At 40.7% G+C, this 21,449-nt stretch overlaps 1 protein-coding gene across 1 annotated transcript; it reads left to right on the top strand.

Moving 5' to 3' along the window:
- Nucleotides 1-1,341: 1,341 nt before the first annotated feature.
- SPTSSA (serine palmitoyltransferase small subunit A) lies at nt 1,342-20,910 on the top strand. Its single transcript, XM_040256778.1, has 2 exons — nt 1,342-1,500; nt 19,759-20,910. Exons 1-2 carry the CDS (start codon nt 1,398-1,400, stop codon nt 19,860-19,862), a joined length of 207 nt encoding a protein of 68 aa, XP_040112712.1. The 5' UTR covers nt 1,342-1,397; the 3' UTR covers nt 19,863-20,910.
- Nucleotides 20,911-21,449: the final 539 nt, after the last annotated feature.

Genomic DNA, 21,449 nt, shown 5'->3' on the forward strand with positions numbered 1-21,449 from the left:
CTATCTACCTCTTGCTGCTATCTACACTATTTTCCTTTCTTTTCAGCCTTTCTTTTCCTTCTTTTCAGGGAAGTTCTCCCAGCTCTTTAAAAGCACCAGACATTCATAGAGGGGATCCATGGTCCAGTGTTTGTAATATCCACTCCACCCCATTCATCCTCCCATTTCTACTTTTCCTTTAATACTCAGCTCAAGCACCATTTCCCCAAAGGCTTTTACAATCCCAATGTGATTTTTCCTGGGCTATCATAGCATCCTACACAAAACATAAAAATACCATTTACCACATCTCACTGTAATCAGTCAACCTGCTTCTCTTCCCTGGTAGTTACTGGGTACTTCATGAAGACAGATCTCAGTCTATCTGGCTTTCTATATCCACTATTTAGCTCTTGAACAGTACCTGAGATTTCTAAATAAATAGTTGTCAACGATCAAAGCTTTAAAGTGTAGCAGAAAGCTACTTAATCTATTAATATAAACCTTTTAACATTTAAATAGCAGGCCATTTAATAGTATCATTTCACATGTTAATTGTGCATCTTCGTTCCTGAAGGTGTGTGTGACGTCGGGGCCCATTTGTCAGTGGGAAAATCTGAACATTTAAGAGCGCATCTCCAGGAAATATCTGCCCCACCGACGGATCTCAAGCAATCTGACATCTGCAGAACCAACCAGATCAGCGTCCTTCTCCTGGCCTTGACCTACAGGGCACCTACAGCTACTAAGAGAGGTGGGTAGACACTTCTTCACAGATGCCTTTCATGACTTCCTTGAGTGGGAGATGTTCGCCTCCACACTCTTTCGGAGCATCTTATTTTCTCCCTCTGCACGGATCACAGCTTTAATTGCATTGGTGTGATGAATGCCTGTCTCCCTCTCTAGATAGTAAACTGCACGAGTTAAGCACCCTAATAAGTTCCTATTCAACTTGTAATGCCCGAGCCCATTAGGACGCCTAAGGCGTCACTGCTATGCCACAGTTACTTCTGCGACCGGCGTTTCTGGGCCCTAGTGGGGGCGCACGCCCCCGCGCTCAAGCCGGCGGGCAGTACGGTCCCGCCCACCAACGGCCGCAGGGCGAGGCCGGGAGGGCCACTCTCGCGGGGACAGTTCCCGGGCTCGCGTGGGCGCGGCCCTGGGAAGGGGAAGCGCGGAGGGCCGGGAGCCGCGCGAGGCCGGGCCTGGCCAATGAGCGCGGCCGGGCGGGGCTCGCCGCCGGCGGCCCGGGAGCGCGCGGGGCTGGGCGTGCCCACGGGTGACGCTCCGGGCCTGGCCGGCCAATGGGCGCGGGGTGGCGGGCGGGCGGGCCTGGCGGCCGGGGGCTCTAGGACGCTAGCGGGAGGCCGGCCGGACAGACTGACGTTTGGCTGCAACGCGGGAGGCGCGTGGCGGGGATGGCGCTGGCGCGGGCCTGGAAGCAGATGTCCTGGTTCTACTACCAGTACCTGCTGGTCACGGCGCTCTACATGCTGGAGCCCTGGGAGCGGACTGTGTTCAGTATCCTGCCCGGGCCGCGGTGCCGGTGGGGGCGCGGAGGGCCGGGGCGGCGTCCTTTCGGGCTCCGGGCCTGGCAGGCGGAAGGGCGGAGGGCCGGCCCCGCGGGAGCTGCGCGCCGACTAGCCTCTGCGCGACGGACGCGCGGGCTGAGGTGGGGGGGGGCCTGCGGGTGGGAGCGGGCCGGGGAGGGCGAGAACTCTTGAGATCAGCGGCCGCGGGTGAGTCTCCAGACCCGAGATAGAGGCGTCTTTATTACTGGAGGAGATCCCCTAGGGAGACGTCTACCGGGTGTGCCCTCGCCTGCTCTTCGGCCGCGCCAGCCGTCGGTTCGGTCTCCTGTTCCTGTGGGAGGCGGGGACCGGGTAGTGGAGCAGACCGCTCCCGGTTTGGGCGCTTTTGACCTTTAGCTGTCCCTGATTTAGCTGGCTTCGATCCTAATGAGAATGCTAACCAGTTTATCAGCCTTCAATAGAGGTTGTGAATTTGTGTTTATGGCATCCCAATTCAGTTTTTGAAAGCAGCTCTTTTAATTGTATCTTTTTTGATCTTCAAGGTGGTTAGTTTTAAACGTGTGTTTTACTCATTAATTTTCTGTTTGCACAGTCCGGAACAGTAGAGCCCGAAAAGGAATTTATGGTTATTTGCGGATAGTGTTTGTGTTTTCGTAGATAGCTAATAACTACTTGTTAATGACTACTGAGCGTTTACTACCAGCCAAACTGGGCTAAGCACTTTTCCTGTATCTTAACTCATCTTAGCTTTAATAACCACAATGAATAACTCATGGTTGTGAAGAAAGGCTTCCTGAATCTATGTTGACGTTCCTTGATATTATGCTTGCAGAATAAATATTAATAACGAGATAGAACTTTTTAAAAAAGAACTTGAGGACCAATATGAGACAAATACTTACAAAGCATGCATGCTTCATGAAGGGCTGCTCCTCTTCAATGAAGTTTAGTTGAAGTAGCTTCAGAACAACTTTGCGAATACATTGTTGCATTGTGGTAGAGTGAGATAATTTCATTCCAAGCCTTAAAAGTGTTTATTTGTATTGAACTAGCATAAGATTGTACTCAAAGCTGTCTTGTTTCAGCACTTTTGAGGCATCTTAGCTGCTTTACAAGGACATTTAGTTTTATTATTGTTGGCATTTCTTTCCAAACCTGGAATTTAAGAACCAGAATGCATATTTTGGATGTAAAATCTGAATGTAAAGCATGCTCTAGTTTCCTGAACCATTTACTTGTAGCTGTAGTTTAGTTAGGATTTTTTTTTTTTTTTTGAAGTTTAATTTCATGCTAAGTGTAGGTTGGAGTGCATGAGGTCATCCTGGTAAAGTTTATAGTAAAATAGAGACTGTCTCTTGACAGTTAAAATTACTAAAAAGTGAATTTAAACAGTGTTGTGGTAAATTTAAATTCTTTAAGAAATCAGAAGTTGAATGTAACGCCCCACTATCAGAGTCTACACTTGATTTTACTCTTGAAGGCTTTTTTGGCCTACAGATAAATGCTACAGTGTCAGTGGTGTTAAGGCTTTTTTGTACTATGTTGCGATAGTAACAATGTCCTGTAAATAGCTCCCTGATGGCTTTGGGGGCCTGATGTGGAGAAATAAATTAAGAAATTGTCTGTAGTACCTCTGTGGATTTTTGCCTTTGAAACATTTGACTTCTCATTGGTTTATGTAACCACATGATTTTAACTAAAAACCAAAAAATAATGAGATCTGCAACAACCAGAAAGAGATCTGCTGGGAACTTTTGATTTCCACCTCTTGAGGGAAAGCTTTAACATGTTTCAGAAATCCCATTTCCCTCCTGGAAGTCATCAGGAGGAAAAGACCAGGTTTTGTAACCAAGACGGGTTTTGTAACCAGTGAGACACTCCCTGTAGTGTGGCTCACAGAGTAACATTGTACCCATGCTGTGGAGATGGAAAATTAACAGATACTTTGTTAATGTAATTTAGAAGCATACATAGAAGTTATTTTAGCCAAAACCTGTATTTTGTTATCACTGGATTATATTTGCCACCTTTCTATGACTTCTTATGTTTCCATGGCATTTTATACTTTATTTTAAGCAAAATGTGGGCAATTTTTTGGTGTATGTTTGAAATTAGATCCCCCCTGAGAGACCATGATTTCTTCAAGGAAAGAGTTCTTTTTGTTGTTGTTGTTCAGCAACACGTTACTGCACATAATGCTTGACAAATACTTGCTTATATGTTGCAGAAGTGCTGATTTTAAGCCACTTTTAGAGTAGCTTTGGAACTGGACTGTTTCTGATGAACAACATTCAGTTCTTATATTCAAACTTAAAGAAGTAGAAAAAGCTGTCAGTTGAAAGAATTTCTTTTATTTTGGAGAAGTTTATAAAATTTGCATTGTCCCCTCATTTGTAAAATATGTACATTTGTTAAATTCTTTGTTCCACAAGTATTATATACTTTCTAATGGCAGATACTATGTGCCACCTGGGAAGCCCATTCTAGAGAGTAGGGATTTACCTACAAATAAAATATAAAAGTATTCTAATGCCACTAGATAAATAAATAAAAATATAGATTATTGGGTTCTTATAGATGTTATGGAGGTAAAAAAACAACAGAGACGAGGATAGGAACTAAAGAAGAGGTCATGGTCTTTGATTTTAACTAGAGTGGTCAGGAAGGAGACATTTAGAAAGATTTAAGCAGGAAGATGGGGGAGCCTGGTGGGCTGCTGTCTATGGGGTCGCACAGAGTCGGACACGACTGAAGTGACTTAGCAGCAGCAGCAGCAGCAAGCAGGGAGAAAATCCCAGGGGATTGAGCATTCCAGGTAGCAGGAATGGTAACCATGCCCTGAAGCACCAGCATGTCTGATGTGTTTCGTGTTTCAAGGATTGGGGAAAGTGGGGTGAGTGGCAGGAGAGGTCAGATCCAATCCGGTAGGGCCTCCTAGGGATGGAGTGTGAGTTCTGGAGGTGAAGGGAGGTGCTCATACCTTTTGAGTAGAGTCATTCAGATCCGGTAACAGTTTTCTCCCTGACATTTTTTTCTCCCTGACATTTAAATATTGGATAAAGTAGGAAAAGAAAACATAGGAATATACATTTTTCCCTTTCCTCTCGAGACTTAAAGCTCTTTTCATTCTGAGTGGAAGCCATGCGCACACACACACACACACCCTAGGAATGGGATTTTTGAAACTTATTTTAATTAAAATTTTTTTCAGTGTACTGAGTTCTGAGTTTCCAAGAATATGAACTTCAGTTTTTCCTTCAGGGAAGTTAAATCCAAGTTCAGGAAAAACTAGAATTTACACATATTCTCAGGTTCCTCCTGCCCCCTCACCCCATTCAGCTGAAAGAGCTGGGCAGTGAGTGCTTTGGGACCCAGCGCAGGAAGAGCGATTAGAGAAATTGCAGAGAGAGGTATCTGAGGGTTTGGCTGCATTTTCCTCACATCAGAAGAAGGTATGGACTGGGTGTAGAGATGTGTTAGGATGGTGAGTGAGTATGCCAGGCTGACTGGCTGGAACACAGATTTTTTAAGGCAGTATAGGTGGGAAGTACAATTGAAAAAGCAGGTTGAGGCTGTTTATTAATTGAACACTTCTGTGTGTATACTTTGTGCCAGATGCTGGCTCTAGGTGCTTTTTCTGATGTGTCAGTGAGCAAACGAGACAGAGATTCTTGTCTTTGGGAACTTTTATAATTGAACTATGTGGGAATTCTGTGGCGGTCCAGTGGTTAGGACTCTGCACTTGTGAAATATATAGTATGTTAGGTGGTAAGCATTATGGAAAACAAAAGTAGGTTTAAGGGGATAAGAAATGTGTGGATAGGATGGAGTTACTATTTTTAAAGAAGGTATCAGGAGAGGCTTCATTGTGAAAGCATACTTGAGAGTGAAAACATGAAGGAGTTGAGGGAGTTAGCAGGGTAGACATCTGGCAGAAGAGAGTAGCTGGCAGAAGGAATAGCAGTTGCAGAGTCCCTGAGTCCATAGCTGCCTGGCGTGGATGAAGGCCATCACTGAGGCAGGTATGGCTGGAGCAGAGTGAGCGTTGGGGAGAGTGGTAGTCGGTGAGGTCAGACTCATTGGAAGTCCTGGAGGTCTTTGTAAGGACTTTGGTTTTTAATTTTGGTAAAAAGGGGTGCTTTTGGAAGATCTGATAGGAGAGTGATGCAATCTGACTTTAAGAAAAATTATTTATTTGGCTGCTCCAGGTCTTAGTTGCAGCATGCGGGATCTTCAGTCTTCGATCTTCACTACAGCATACAAACACTTATTGGGGCATGTAGGATCTTATTCCCCAACCAGGGCTCGAACCCAGGCCCCTGGCATTGGGAACACAGAATCTTAGCCACTGTACCCCCAGGGAAGTCTCCAATCTGACTTTATAAGTTTGAGAAAGTTTACTTTGGTTGCAGGATCTGGAATAAATTAGAGTGGCTAGAGGAAGGAACGGAGAAGGTAATGGCACCCCACTCCAGTACTCTTGCCTGGAAAATCCCATGGATGGAGGAGCCTGGTAGGCTGCAGTCCATGTTGTGTCCAGTCGCTAACAGATGGACACAACTGAGCAACTTCACTTTCACTTTTCACTTTCATGCATTGGAGAAGGAAATGGCAACCCACTCCAGTGTTCTTGCCTGGAGAATCCCAGGGATGGGGGGAGCCTGGTGGGCTGCTGTCTATGGGGTCGCACAGAGTCGGACACGACTGAAGCAACTTAGTAGTAGTAGTAGAGGAAGGAAGGGTGGAAGCAGAGGTAGATATTTTGGATTGAGGTAGGCTTTGAATGATCATGAAAAAAAGAATTACTTAAAAATTTTTTTTCAAATTAAAAATTTTAAAGTTGTAAAAAAAATTTTTTATACAACTTTAAAGGTTGCTTTCCATTGACAGTTATTACAATATATTGGCTGTGTTCCCCACATGGTACAGTACAGCCTTGGGCCTGCCTTACACCCCATAGTTTGTACCTCTCACTCCCCCACCACTGTTTCCCCTCCTCCCTCCCAGCATTTTGTTATTCATTTATTGATTTGATTGCACCGAGTCTTAGTTGTAGCATGTGAAATCTTAGTTTAATTGTAGCATGTGGAATCTAGTTTCCTGACCAGGGATCTAGCCTGGACCCTCTGACTGGAAGCGTAGAGTTTTAGTCACTGGCCCACCAGGGAAGCTCCAGCATTACATTTTCTAAGCTGTATGTTCTTTTCAGTGGTGGCTCAGATGGTGAAGAATCTGCCTGTAATACAGGCTACCTAGGTTCAAGCTTTGGGTTGGAAAGATCCCTTGGTGAAGGGAAGGGCTACTAACTTCAGTATTGTTCCCTGGGGATTTCCATGGACAGAGGAGCCTGGCAGGAACCATGGGGTTGCAAAGAGTCAGACACGACTGAACTACTACTAACACTTTCACTTTCACATGTTCTTTTCAGTAGTGACTAGAGTATTTTCTTATATTTTTGCTGTATCCTCAAATGTCTAAAGCTGGACCTGAGAAAGATTTTTCTTTACATCTGAATATACTTGAATAATTAGTGTGTTTGAGGGTTTAGAAAATAAACCTTCTTGAATTATAAATTAAAAATAGTTTATACATCCTCATGGATCAAAGCTCAAAAGGTGCAAAAATGTAGATGGTGAAAATCTTCCTTCCACCCCTGCCCCAGCCAGCTTGAGGCAACCATTGTCGTCAGTTGCCTGTGCCTCTTCATTCTATGAACACCTGGAAGGTAATAGGTGTTGTTTTGGTGTGTGTAGTTTGGTGAAATCAAAGCTTTTATAAGCCAATAGAGAATTGTTTGAGGAATATATTTTGCTATGCCCTTTTGGAGGTACTAATAATGATTGATATGGTTCCCTACAATTAAGTGTCTCTGTTTTTTGTATATTTTCTATATAAAGTATATTTTGTAAATAAACACAGCACACAAAACAAAGTGACAAAGAAAACCCCTATATATAGGCCAGTGGGTACCATTGTCTGTCTCTTTGGTAGAGCTTTCTCTGAGCTAGTCAGTAAAGTATTAAAACCCTGATTCACCAAGTGTCTTCTTCTAGAACTTGTTTTTCCTTAGTGAGCTCCTTTTTTGAAGAAAATGTTTGTAAATATAGAACCATCTGACAATTTAAATAGGTTTCCAGTAAAAATCAGCATGTGATTAGGCAAAATTCTTAATATCAGAAAGTTACTTTTAGAAAAAAATTATTAGTAAATAAGCTTAATGCCTTTTAGAAAGATTTTATCAAGGTACTTTCAAGTCAAATATGATTTCCAAATAACCTCAAAATAACGTGAACATTCTGTACTACCTTCCCAGCTTAGGTAGGGAAAGAATTTCTTCCCCACAATCTTCAGTCTTTCTTTTGTATTTTATGCCATTTCCTTTTGTCTTCCTTTAGTAGGAATGAAGGCAGTTTTGCACTGTCAGGGAGGGGGCTCAATGAGGAAAGTGGAGGTCGGAAAAACTGTAACTGACAAATTAATACTTCCAATTCTCCAGCCCAGTGGTGTTCAGACATTTTGTTTGTGTATCCCCTAAAAGAACACAAAGCACATACTATGTATCCTCTCACTCATTTAAGTTGACATTGGAAATCTTTCATAGTAAATTTAGACAATAACAGGAGGGTTTTTTTTTTTTTTTTGCTATTAAAAAAACACTGTGTATTTTTGCTAAAACCTTAAAACTCTGATTTTTTTCCCATATACAATTCGTAGAAAATGTTCATCACGTGATGTGATTTAGCAAAGCTGGTCCTCACTCTGAAGCCAGGTAGGTGAACTCAGTCTTAAATTTCTGTCAGAAAAGCCTCAACATATGACCTCCCTGGTGGTCCAGTGGTTAAGACTCCACACTCCCCATGCAGGGGCATGGGTTCTGTCCCTAGTCTGGAAACTAAGATCCTGCATGCCCTATGGTGCAGCAAAACAACAACAACAACAACACAAAACTCAGTGTCGTTTTCCTGTCCAAATGATTTTATGTAAACACCTTTACTCCTATCTCACCTTGTTATTGTTGCTGTTTTATTTGTTTTATATTTAAAAATTTTTGTTGTTGCTTTTTTATTTATTTTATCTGATAACTAGTGGTTCGTTCTCATCTACACTAACTCTAGGTTTGTGCAAGTGATGACAGGTACATAGATAACTGATGTATAGAGCTTATTTGGTGAATTTTTAGCTTCATTACATTTTCTGGACACCCACACCACCACACGTGAATGCAGTGTGGAACATTCTTTATCCCTTTGGCCAAGCTTTATTAAAACCAGTATCACTGCTCACATCTGGACTTCCTATTTCCTTCATGTCAGATTTCTGCATCTCTTCCATGCCTGAGGGTCATGCTTCTTGAAGCTGACTCCATGGGTGCACTTGTGAATTTTGGCAGTGGATTCTCTGGCCACTGCCTCAGTGATGGCAGAATGGCCCTTCTCTGTATCCTGTTTGCTGGAGGCATTTTGTGGGGTCCAGATTGGAAAGGTGTCTTATTTCCAAATTCATGTTATTACACAGATAGATGAGGCTTGGAGCTGTGCCAGAAATTTGTAACTTGAATGAAATAAAGTACAGAGTAAGTTAGTTACCATTCCTTTTTTGCTGTCCCAGATGTTATTTTATAGCCTGGGGAAATGCGTGATTGTAAGATTCTGGAAGTAAAGTGGGAGAAGTGAAATTGTAAGTGGGGAGGGGGTGATGAGAAGGAGAGTTCTCAGATCAGCTGAAGGAGAGAAAACAGTGGAAGCTGAAGATTTGTAAACTGATTCCCCTAACTGATCCAAACCCTTTGAAAAGTTGCTCCAGGGCTCCAGTGCTTTAGTTTGAAAATCGCTGCTCTCTCCTGTTTCATACTGCCTGGATATTTGGCTGGCTACATGAGAATGTTAGACTATCCCTTATCTGTACTCCTTAGGATAGTATTTTCCCTTAGTGGGGAAAAAAACAAATCAAAACACAACTCTTCTTTTGAGAAAGGTGTACTATAAAAGCAAAACAACAACAACAACAACAAGACCAAAACAAAAGACCAGAACTGTGCTACACAAAAAGTAGGTCTCCTATACTAGGATGTCAGGGAAAGTCATGGGAAGTTGATGGTTGAGGGGAAGAAGCACATGTAAGCTATAGTGTTTCAGTGTGTGATGCAAGTGATTTTCCAGTAGAGGTGAATGTGGATCCTCTCTCTACTGCTTCATATTCTTAAGGACCTTGTGATCTCATCCCCAACCCCAGCTCAGAGTTTGAGTGTTGTTAACGTTTGTGATGCTTAGGGGTAAGGATAAGATAAATTCTTTAGATTAAAAAAAAAAAAAGCCCAATGCTCAAATTTAATGATTAAAGCTACATGTTCCAGAAGATCTACTTAATGGAGGATGTATACTTTTCATGAATTGCAGTGCTTAAAAAAATAGCAATTATGGAATGAGAGGAAGTATTTATGATCAAAAGTTATGAAAAGAACTATTACTGATACAGGAATTTTGGCATCACATGATGTTGTTTGCTTGCAAAGTTGTATCTGACTCTTTTCGACCCTGTGGACTGTAGTCCACCAGGCTCCTCTGTCTATGGGATTTCCCAGGGATGAATACTAGAGTGGGTTGCCATGCCCTCCTACAGGGCATCTTCCTGACCCAGGGACCGAATCTGTGTCTCCTACATTGGCAGACGGACACTTTACTGCTGAGCCACCGGTGAACCCCATTACGTGTTGTATGTGTTCCTGAAAAAATTCTCAAATAAGATAGTTTATGGGAAAATACCATTGGCGCAGACTCCTCAAAACTGATGCAACTTCTAATGAGAACAATGATTAGCATTGGGGGGGTAACTTGGATAGCCAGGGCAAGCAGGCTGGAGGCTGCCCCAGGGGACATTAAAAATTGATGGACAGAGTTGACTGGAAATGCTGGGGTGTGACAGAGATGGTGTGGGCTGCCTTGGAGGAGGAGGAGCAGGCGGACAGTGCAGCCCTGTCATTAGTGGAGAGTTTTTCCAGCTGGGAGGTGTACCTTTTTGGAGAGGGAGAACTGGTGCAGATGCTAATTTTTAATTTTCTTAAAATAGAGCTATAAGGACTTGCAGCCACTGAGCTGAGGGATGTTTCTTGCTGAAGATTAGTATTCTTTTCTCACTAATCTGGCTCCCCTAATTTATGAAAAAAATCCCATATGAAACAAATCCTAGTTATGTATGAGCTGATTGATGTTTCAGAAATGTGTTATAGCAGAACAGATTATATTTTAGAGCAAACAGATGATTCACTCCCCCCCACCCCCCACCCCAACCCCTTGACTCCAGGACTTCAGATCTCCATTAGATTAACAGAAGCTCTAATTAAAAAGGGATATAGCCATACATAGCTTCAGTGTCTCTGGGCTCAGATCTGCAAACTCTTTCTAGAATTTCAGTTCAGAGTTGAACAGTGTCGTTGCTTGTTTTAGCAGCAGACTTTTTTGTTTGTTTAGTTTTTAAAGAGTTCATCATCAAGTTGTTCTAAAATCAATTTCCATACTTAGGTATGACGAACACTACAGAAAGCTCAGAGAATGGGTTTTGCATGCTAACATTAACCTCTGATGCTGATGTAATGTTCTTCGTTGTTGTTGTTTAGTCGCTAAGTTGTGTCTGATTCTGCAGTTCCATGGACTGTAGCCTGCCAGGCTCCTCTGTCCATGGAATTTTCCAGGCAAGAATACTGGAGTGGATTGCCATTTCCTTCTCCAGGGGATCTCCGCAATCAATGGTTTGAACCCACGTCTCCTGCATTGGCAGGCGGATTCTCTACCAGTCAGCTACCAGGGAAGCCCATGATATCCTTTACTATGGCCCAAGAATATCAAATTGGCTGACATACACTGGACTGTATCTTCTACTTGCTTTCATATATGGCAACCAGAGTATCAAAAGTAACATATTTGGGGAAAAAAAAACCTTTTTTTTTTTTTTTAAACATTTGGTGGTGTTCTGAGGCTGCAGGATTTTAGTTCCCTGACCAGGAAGTGAAAACCTGCCCTCAGCTTTGAAAGCATGGAGTCCTAAGCACTGAGCTGCCAGGGAATTCCCAAAATAAGCTTTCTTAGTGTTTCTTTTCAAGGTCAGGGGCCAAAAACTGCAGTAAGAAAATGGCAACCCACTCCAGTATTCTTGTCTGGAAAATCCTGTGGACAGAGGAGCCTGCTGGGCTACAGTCCATGGGATTGCAGAGAGTCGGACAAGGCTGAGCACATTTCTTTTCTCGTCAAGGGACAAAACCTGCAGTAGTAAGGGAGCTTCCTTTCCGTAGCATTGTTTAACAGCCGACACCTGCTTTCCCTTAGAACTTTGATTGCTTTTTACCAAATAGCCTGTGGTTATACTTTGTCAGATGCTTTGTTTTCTTTCAGATGGTTCCTTAAAATAAATTAGATTTATCAAAACTTTTGAATATATCAGAGGATAAAAGTCGGCGAAGGCAATGGCACCCCACTCCAGTACTCTTGCCTGGAAAATCCCATGGACGGAGGAGCCTGGAAGGCTGCAGTCCATGAGGTCGCTGAGGGCTGGACACGACTGAGCGAGTTCACTTTCACTTTTCACTTTCATGCATTGGAGAAGGAAATGGCAACCCACTCCAGTGTTCTTGCCTGGAGAAGCCCAGGGATGGGGGAGCCTGGTGGGCTGCCATCTATGGGGTCACAAAGAGTCGGACACTACTGAAGTGACTTAGCAGCAGCAGCAGCAGCAGCAGCAAGGATAAAAGTAGCATTTAAAGAGTTCATTTTACAAGAAGAATTTGAGTAATAGAAGATTGGGTTGACTATAGAAGACTGAAAATGACATGTTAGCTGTTTTTCGATGTGACCAGGGCCATCAGAGACTGAAAACACTGAAATTGTTCAGTGAAGAGGAATAAATCGTACCCACCGGGACAAAAACCTCTGCTCTTTTCCCAGTGAGGAACTAGCTTTGGTTTCTCCAGAGTCTTGCGAACAGGTTGCTAAGGCAGGTGGTGATAGTGTGAGATTACTGGTTAGGGCAGGAATGTTAGTTTCTGCAATCTTCTGATGTACTGTATTTTAAAGCATTTCCTGTTTTTTTTTTTTTAGGTTGCTGGGAAAAGGCCTAGGGTGGCCAATTCCTTGTATGAGCAAAACGTCTTTATTTTTCCTATCTAGCTGGGAACTTACCAGCTCGTGATTAATTGGGGATTCCTGTTAAAGAAAACAAATACACAGATATATGGTTTCACATCCATTTGCTTTTTAATCCATTGAGCCCATAAAATATTTAAGTTATGTCCAGGTTTATAAATAACCTCTAATTTTTCACTCAGCTCTTGAACAAACATTTATTGGCAGTTTCTGCACAATCTTGGCACATTATATGCTCAGTTCTTTATTTTTATTTTTATTTTTATTGGAGTATGGTTACTTTACACTGTTGTGTCTCTGCTGTGTAGCAGAGTGAATCAGCTATATGCTTACTTATATCCTCTCTTTTCTTGATTTCCTTTCCATTTAGGTCACCGCAGAGCATTGAGTAGAGTTCCTCGTGGCTATACTGTAGGTTCTCATTAGTTATCTGTTTTATACATCATCTGCTCAGTTCTTGATGATTGACGAGGTCCTAGCGTTGTCTAACAATGCACTAGAGCTAGAAGCAAAGAGCGGCTGAGCCACTCCCTCGTAAGCACTCAAAAATCAGTGGTTGAGGCAGTTACATACACACAAAACAGAAAAGACTTTTTAGTTCTTGAGGTTTTTGGTTTGTTAGTCTAGATTTTACTAGCTTAGTTCTGTATTGCTTGAATCATGGAGCCTGCTTTAAAGCATGAACCTGGTCAGTCTTGTACAGCTACCTGATGCTTGTGGAAACAGCAGTAAGGGCTTGGTAAATGGAGAGCTGGTTATGGTCTAGTCGCTCAGTCCTGTCCAAGTCTCTTTCGACCCCTTGGACTGTGGCCCACCAAGCTCCTCTGTCTGTGGGATTTTCCAGGCAAGGATACTGGAATGGGTTGCCGTTTCCTCCTCCAGGGAATCTTCCCAACCCAGGAATTGAACCCAAGTCTCCTGCGTTGGAAGGCAGATTCTTTGCCACTGAGCCACCTGGGAAGCCCAAATGGAAAGATTACTCTATCACCTTGTATATTATATAACATTATATATAGATTATGTCACCTTCTAATATACGTGTATTATGTAACACTGATTATTCACATTTTCTGTGTATTTGTGTGTGTGTGTGTCAGTGTCTCAAACAGAGGATTACATTAGGTGATTGAGAAGTGGTGCCTAAATGCCTTCTCCAAGCAAGTGGAATCTGAACATGTTGATGCAGGAAGGGATTTCATTTTATGGAGAAGAAACTTAGGTTCAGAGAGGTTGTGATGCCCTAGTCTTGTCCGACTCTTTGCGACCCCATGGACTGTAGCATCCGTCCATGGCTCCTCCGTCCATGGGATTTTCAAGGCAAGAGTACTGGAGTGGGTTGCCATTTCCTTCTCCAGGGGATCCTCCCAACCCAGGGATCGAACCCTGGTTTCCCGCATTGTAGGCAGTCGCTCTTACCATCTGAGCCACCAGGGAAGTCCATACTATAAATTAACAACAAGTTAATAGCAGAATGACCTTAGGTAATTTCCAAACATAGTGTTAAGTGCCCAAGCCTTAAAACAGTAATTTCAATAAAGATTATGTTACCTTTTGTTGAAGAATAGATTTATATCAACCCTGAAATGTAAGTTATGTATATCCTCATATTATAGATAAAGAGACTAGTAATCAGATAGTTTTTGGCACAATCAGCGATTGACAGAATTGCAGCTCAGACCTAGGTCTCTTCTAATGCTGTGGTGATTCCAGTATCCATTTCTTGAACTTTACAGTGTATCAAGGACACTTTAAAATTTGAGAGGTGTGTTAAAAGAATACAATGGATTGAGAAATCTACTCAAGGTCTCAGATAGCAAATAATAGCTGTTGTATTCTAGATAGTATACTTTTAGATTTGTGTGGGAGAACATTTCCAAGGAGCTGAAGGTCACATGTTCCCCAACCTTGCAAATGTTACAATAAAACCAAGGCCTAAGTGTGTCAATAGACTGTCATTATAAGTGGTGCCAAGCATAATCTCAGGGAATATTCAACTCAGTATTTTGGAGCTATTTCAACTACATGGCTGAAATTGCTTAAATTGCATTTGTAGAACGCTTTCATAAAAGGCATTCTTTTTTTGCATGTTTTGCAAGGTGATTATTAAGGCCAGTAGAAATTCCTCATGGTCCCATTGTTTTATTTGTTCACTTACTATGAGTTTCATTGTATAGTTAAGTCAGTTTTAAATAGTCTCTTATTTAGTGGAGGGATAAATTAGGAATTTGGGTTTAATAGATACTACTATATATAAACTAGTTAAGCAGAGATCTACAGTATAGCACAGGGAGCTATATTCAGTACCTTGTAATAACCTATAATGGAAAAGAATCTACAAAAGAATCTATCTGTATATCTGAATCACTTAGCTGTATACCTGAAATGTTGTAAATCAACTGTACTTCAATTAGAAAAATATTCTCTTCCAGTTGAGCTTTAGGATAATTTTGGAAATAATTTTGAAATTTAATTGTATAGCAAACTTACTTTTAGAGAGTTAGTTGTTATTATGATGCTGAAGATACTTAAGAGAACTGGGGTCAGAATATAGAAACTTTTTTGAGGGAAATAGAATAAAAGTTTAATAAGTGGCTCTGGGTAAAAATTTAGGGTTATTGTTATTTCAAGCAGCTAATAAATTGGCATTTGCATCTTGGTTCAAGTGACTTTTGGTAATTTTGTTTACTTTGGTCAGAACTGAGAGTTATTTATTCTGTTTCTAAGAGCTAAGACTTTCTATTTATTTCCTAATAACAAATTAGATCCAATGATGCCTAACCCAAACTTTGTCAAGGAAGAAGATCCTTCAAATAAAATAGCTTTTAGTCTAGTGTGATATACAGTTAAATTTTCCTTTGTAATTTTTACTTATTAAAAAAAGTTATTGACTATTCCAGAATGGAAAAAACCCCGTAAAGGATAATATAATGAAAGTGTGCCCATACCAACTAGTTGAAGGAAAACATTACTGATACATTTGAAGCCCCTTTACACCCCTTCTTGTGGGTCTCTCTTCTTCCTCTTCCCATTTCACCCCATTAAGTATCCACTACCTGAATTTTGCTTATGTAATTGCCATTAATTCTTTTAAAAAAAATTTGTTTTTTAATTGAAGGATAATTGCTTTACAGAATTTTGTTGTTTTCTGCCAAACATCAGCATGAATCAGCCACAGGTATGGATACGTCCTCTTATTCCATATGTATTCATCATAACAGAATGCTATAGAATGTCATGAACTCTAGTGTCTAATATCTTAACCAGGCAAAAAAAAATCTTTTCAAGTTTCAGTATGTTCTTGTTTCATTTAGAAAAACATCCTGATTTTATATGCAAAGAAAATTTTAAAAGATTTGAGAATTTAGTATTCACAAAATTGACCTTAAGTTTCAGATTCCTGTCTTATGTGGAACAGTCTCTGTTAAGCTAAATTTAAAGGATTATAGTGCCATAAAGAGTAGGTAATATAATCATTCAAATGGCTGTTTTAATAATTACTTCTTACTTGAATTTGAGCCAATGACCTGAATTTTATTACTATGTCATTTCATTCGTTTGGTGTAGACACTCAAAAATCTTATGTAAAAGCTATAAAAAAAACAAAAAAACATTTTGAAAATATAGATTAGAAAAAGATTTTGTGTTTCTTCGCTGTAGCCACTGTGGAGTTTGTCAGTCACAGTACATATGTGGAATATGCAGAAAGCACTACAGTGAATCCAGGGTCAAATAATGTTTCTTGAGCAATTCCTTTATTCATCACACATTTATTAAGCATGTGTTATTTTAGATATTGGAGATACAAAAATGATTAGACATTGTTCCTGTGTTCAAGGAGTTGATAATCTGGATGAGATAAATAAATCTACGGATATAAGCACTGTGACATTTAATAAAGAGTTTGACAAACATCAGGGAGTAATTACTTCTGTCAGGACATTGGGGTAAGAATGGAAAAAAGTGAGTGCTAGGGAAAGCCTCATCTAAGAAGAGATGAGTCGCTGAGAGAATGATTAGGTTTTATTTGGAGGAAAAGGACTTCTCATTCATAGGAAGGTATTATGGTGATGGTGAAGAACACATTTTGGAGGTTTGAGTGATTTGGTTTGGAATTGGCTCCATTGCTTACTCTGATTTTGGGATGTTACTTAAACTTACTGAAAGGCTTAACCCAGTTCCAGGTGCACACTAGATATTCATAGAATGAAAGCTGCTACTGCTATTATCTTTGTTGTTCAGTTGCTAAGTCGTGTACAGCTCTTTGCAATCCCCATGGATTGCAGCATACCAGACTTCCCTGACCTTCACTGTCTCCTGGAGTTTGCTCAGACTTATATCCATTGACTCGATGATGCCATCCAGCCATCTCATCCTCTGTTACCCTCTTCTCTTCTGCCCTCCATCTTTCCCAGCATCAAGGTCTTTTCCAACGAGTGAGGTCTTTGTATCATGTGGTCAAAGTATTGGAGCTTCAGCAAGAGCCTTTCCAATGAATATTCAGGATTGATTTCTTTTAGGATTGGTGAGGTCTTAAACTTTGAACTGGTTGATCAGATTTGGGGGTGGGCATTGTTACAAAGAGAAGATCTTAACTGGTTCAGATCAGTCAGGGCTTGTCCCTGGAGATGGGATAGCATAAGGCCCACTCAAGAAACATGAGAGCTGTACTAGCAGAAGGAGTAGAGTGGATATTTGGGAGAAAAGCACGTTAACCATCTTACACATCAGTGGCAGACAGGGGAAAAGAGCCAGTGAAATAGGAAAATGATGTGAGAGAAGGAAGGAGAAACCCCAGGGAAGTACCTCAACCCAGAGTCAAAGGAGTTTTGCAGAGGAAAGATGAAAATGGCGCCAATTCAAATAGCCATTGGGTTTGGTAGGAGGTCATCAGTGACCTGAGAGTGTCTATAGCCTGGAGGGACAGAAGGCATACGGTTGTGTGGATGATAAACAGTAATGTGGAAACAGCAAGTACATACACTTTTTTAAAAAAAGAAATTAAGTGGTAAGTACAGGCTGGTTGTTAAAGAACTGAATTAAGCGGGGGTGGGGTGGTGGGGTGGGGGGCGGTGGGGGTGGGGGGGGTGGCTAAAAAGTAAGTTAAGAAAATTGTCATGGGTGGACATTACCTTCCTGACATCTGCGTCTCCACCAAGGCAGCCAGTTCCACCTCCCCCAGGGCAACCTCCTTCCTGCAAACACCCTTCCTCTTGTGAAGTTCTTCACAGGGACAGCAGCACTAACCCAGGCACCCCCAGCAGGGTCATTGGGTGTCATTCCAGATGTGACACCGGCCTCCACTGCTGTCTTTAGTGACTCATTTCCAAAGGGCTGTCCATCTTCTTCATAAATCCTGCTTTAGGATATTCCTGTGTCCAGGTTGTCTGGGTCAACCATTCTGGGCACTGTGAGGGACACTGAAGGACTAAGAATGTCCACTGTGGCCCTCTCTTTGTCTTCCTCCTAACTCTATCACCACACTGCTCCTCCCACTCCATCAGAAAAATGTAAATCCCCAAATAATGGTTGTTAATCATCAAGAACTTGCCTTCCCCATCCCAGGACCCACAGTTTGACCAACCTTCACTTAAAAGCTAAGACTAAATGTAGGCTGACCTCTCCCATGAAGACTGTGAGATCCCACTATAAAATCATGTTTTTTGTTTTTTTTTTTCCAGGCTTCGCAGTGTGGCATGTGGGATCTTAGTTTCCCAACCAGGGATCGAACCTTTGCCCCCTGCATTCGGAGCGTGGAGTCTTAACCACTGAACCGTCAAGGAAAGTCCCCAAATCATTGTGATTTTAATTGCATTTCAAAAAGCAATCACTGTGGGAGACTTTTTACCTGTGTTTGCTGAATGAACTTAGGGTTTGAGTCAGGTTTGAGCTCCGACTCTAAAGATAGCTTCTTGTGTGGCCTTGGACAAGTCCCCTCAGTGTTTTCTCAGTCTCTGATGAGTGGTAGTCAATAAACATTTCACAGGAAAGCTGAAAGCTGTAAAGGTCAAGTGAGATAATACATAAAAGATTTGTCAACTAAAAACTGTTATACAAATATTGGTTGGTAGTCACATTGTTTATTTAAACCCTATCTTCTCATAGAGGAATGTAAGTTATGCTAGAACTACCAGTATGTAGAGCTGAGTGTATGGAAGACACTGAAACACAGTCCTAGTTCAGAAGCAGTTACTCCCCTTAGAAATCCTTAGGTTTTACATAATTTTTGTTAACAGTGTTTCATGTGGCCCAACAGGAGGGCTCCCTGTTGATTTGTGTCTATACAGTTTAAATTCCTTTTGGAATGCATGCAGAGAAAGGACCACAGTGCAGAATGTTTGTGGTTTAGGTTATCAAGATGATTTTGTTTGCCATTGCAAAGTTTAGTGAGAATAATATGTGTTTAATATAGCAGGTGTTACCAGTTTATGTCAATAGTATATGATTGATCTTATCTTTGGCCCTAAAGTCAATATCTCACCACATTCTAGTCTAAATAATTCTAAAATTTTTGGATCAGACATCATTCACGTTGGAAGACCTTTAGCAGTCATTAAATACTGTACAATTTTATTCCTATACATTTCTGTTTCTTAGGTTAACAGTCACTTTCTCTGCTTCATTTTAAGCACCCTGATGTTTTGAAATAAAACAGGGAGAATAATAGTATGGCCCATGTAAGGTGATGGTGAAGATAAAATGAGCTTAAAAAATTTAGAATGGGGACTTCTCTGGTGGTCCAGTGGCTAAGACTCATCACTCCCAATACAGGGGCCCCAGGTTTAATCCTTGGTCAGGGAACTAGATTCCACATGCTGCAACTAAGACTTCTCATGCTGCAACTGAGTTTACGTGTCACAAATACATGATTCCACATTCTGCAACTAAAACTGGAGGCAGCCAAATAAATAAAGTTGTTAAAAACAATTTTAGAATGGTGTCAGGCATAGTTCAGGCGAGCAGCTATAATTATAGTTATTTGTTCTCTATAAATACTTGATGGGGATGAGAAAGAATTAAGTGAATGGATACTTCCACACAGTTGCTGCAGAAATTGGGGAATTTAGTTTTAGATAAACTGAGAAAAACCAAATGAAGTTTCCTTAACTGTGACTCAGATTCCATGCTGGTTTCCATCGTGGGGATGGCACTGTACACAGGATACGTCTTCATGCCTCAGCACATCATGGCGATACTGCACTACTTTGAAATTGTACAGTGACCAACATGTGACCAAGTCAAGAAGCTCCTTAGGGAAGACCCATCGCCTGAATTTGGAAAGAGACTTCATCAGATGTCATAAGAAACTCTCCTAGATGTCAACATAACCAACCCTATGAATATAAAGACTAAAATTCATGAGTAGAACAGGAAAGCGATCCTGACTCATGTGTTGTGTTCTTTATTTTTAATTTTAAAAGAGGCTCTTGTATAGTAATTTTTGTCTATTTTAACATTGTAGTCATTTGTACTTTGATATCAGTATTTTCTTAACCTTTGTGACTGTTTCAATATTACCCAGTGAAAGCTTTTCTTAATGTAACTTTGAGTACATTTTAATTGCCTTCTATTTCTAAAACCTAAAGTCATTAGTTGGGCTTTACTGTTCTTGCTATTGTATGGCATACATATCTGCCTGGAAATATTTATACTCTTGACCAAAGTTTTGTAAGAAAAAAATTCAAGATTTGGGGCAAGGGGGCTGGGGAGGGAGGATATTTTATTGAGAACTATTTACAAAAGACTTACCTGTAAGTTTGAACTCAGGAGTACAGTTTTAGTTATCTGGACTCTTATCAGCTTTTGCTTTAAAACTATAAAGTGTTTCTTAATGAAAAAGGAAGATCTCGCTAAAGTTAAAATAAGGAACATTTCACCTTTTAAATATTTAATTCATGTGTGAACTCATTTCCAGAAAACTTTGATGATGGTTCTTGTGACAAATGGTGGTTAAGCAGCGTTATTATGTAAGGCTTATATACCATAGAGTTTGTAACAGAAGGTAATGAGCTTCTTCTGAGGGCCGCTAGTAGCACTGTACTTCCTTAAATTTAGTTTCATGATTGTAATGGGTGCTGCAAATGCATTTGCACATTGCAATATGATGAGATGAATTGTTAAAAACTATAACAAAAAGAAATGTAAACTTGGTTAAAATCTGCTCACTCTTTGTATTGTTTTTTTTTAAAAAAAGATTTTTATTCCGTAAATGTAAGATGACTACCTAATTTTTTGATGTAAACTCATTAAATTCGAAGAGAGAAAAATCAGCTGATGTAGCAGTATTTTTTTTGCCCTTGATGGTTAAATATTGATCTAATATTTATATTTCTGAATTGATTGCTGTGGGCCAATAAGCAGTAAGTATATTTTAACATGTCTGTCAACATAAAAGTATTGCTAATTTAAAAAATTAGACATTTTTTTAAAGCATGCCTCCCAGAATGTTTTGCAATTTTTTTTTAATTTAAATATTTTTGGCATCAGATTGTACAGATTAGACTTTTGAAGTGTTTTCTAGTCCAGAGGTACTAAGTAATATTTGAAAGCCTTGTATTTTTAAAGAATCTATTGATAAAATCACCATTAGATAGGAAGAGTAAGGGTAATATATAATTTGAATTTGAAGTGGTTAAAAGTAGATTGTCTCAAGTGAAATAATGAATATGAGGATGTAAGTCTGAATTTATTCAATTAGTGCTCAAATTTGGCTTTCCCCATTGACATCCTCTCTCCCCTCTTAATCATTGACAAGTAGCTTCTAACATCGGGATCTCTGCTGAGTTGAATACAAGAAAAGTCAAGAATC

Source organism: Oryx dammah, unplaced genomic scaffold (assembly GCF_014754425.2).
Source record: "Oryx dammah isolate SB20612 unplaced genomic scaffold, SCBI_Odam_1.1 HiC_scaffold_16, whole genome shotgun sequence".
Classification (NCBI taxonomy): Eukaryota; Metazoa; Chordata; class Mammalia; order Artiodactyla; family Bovidae; genus Oryx; species Oryx dammah.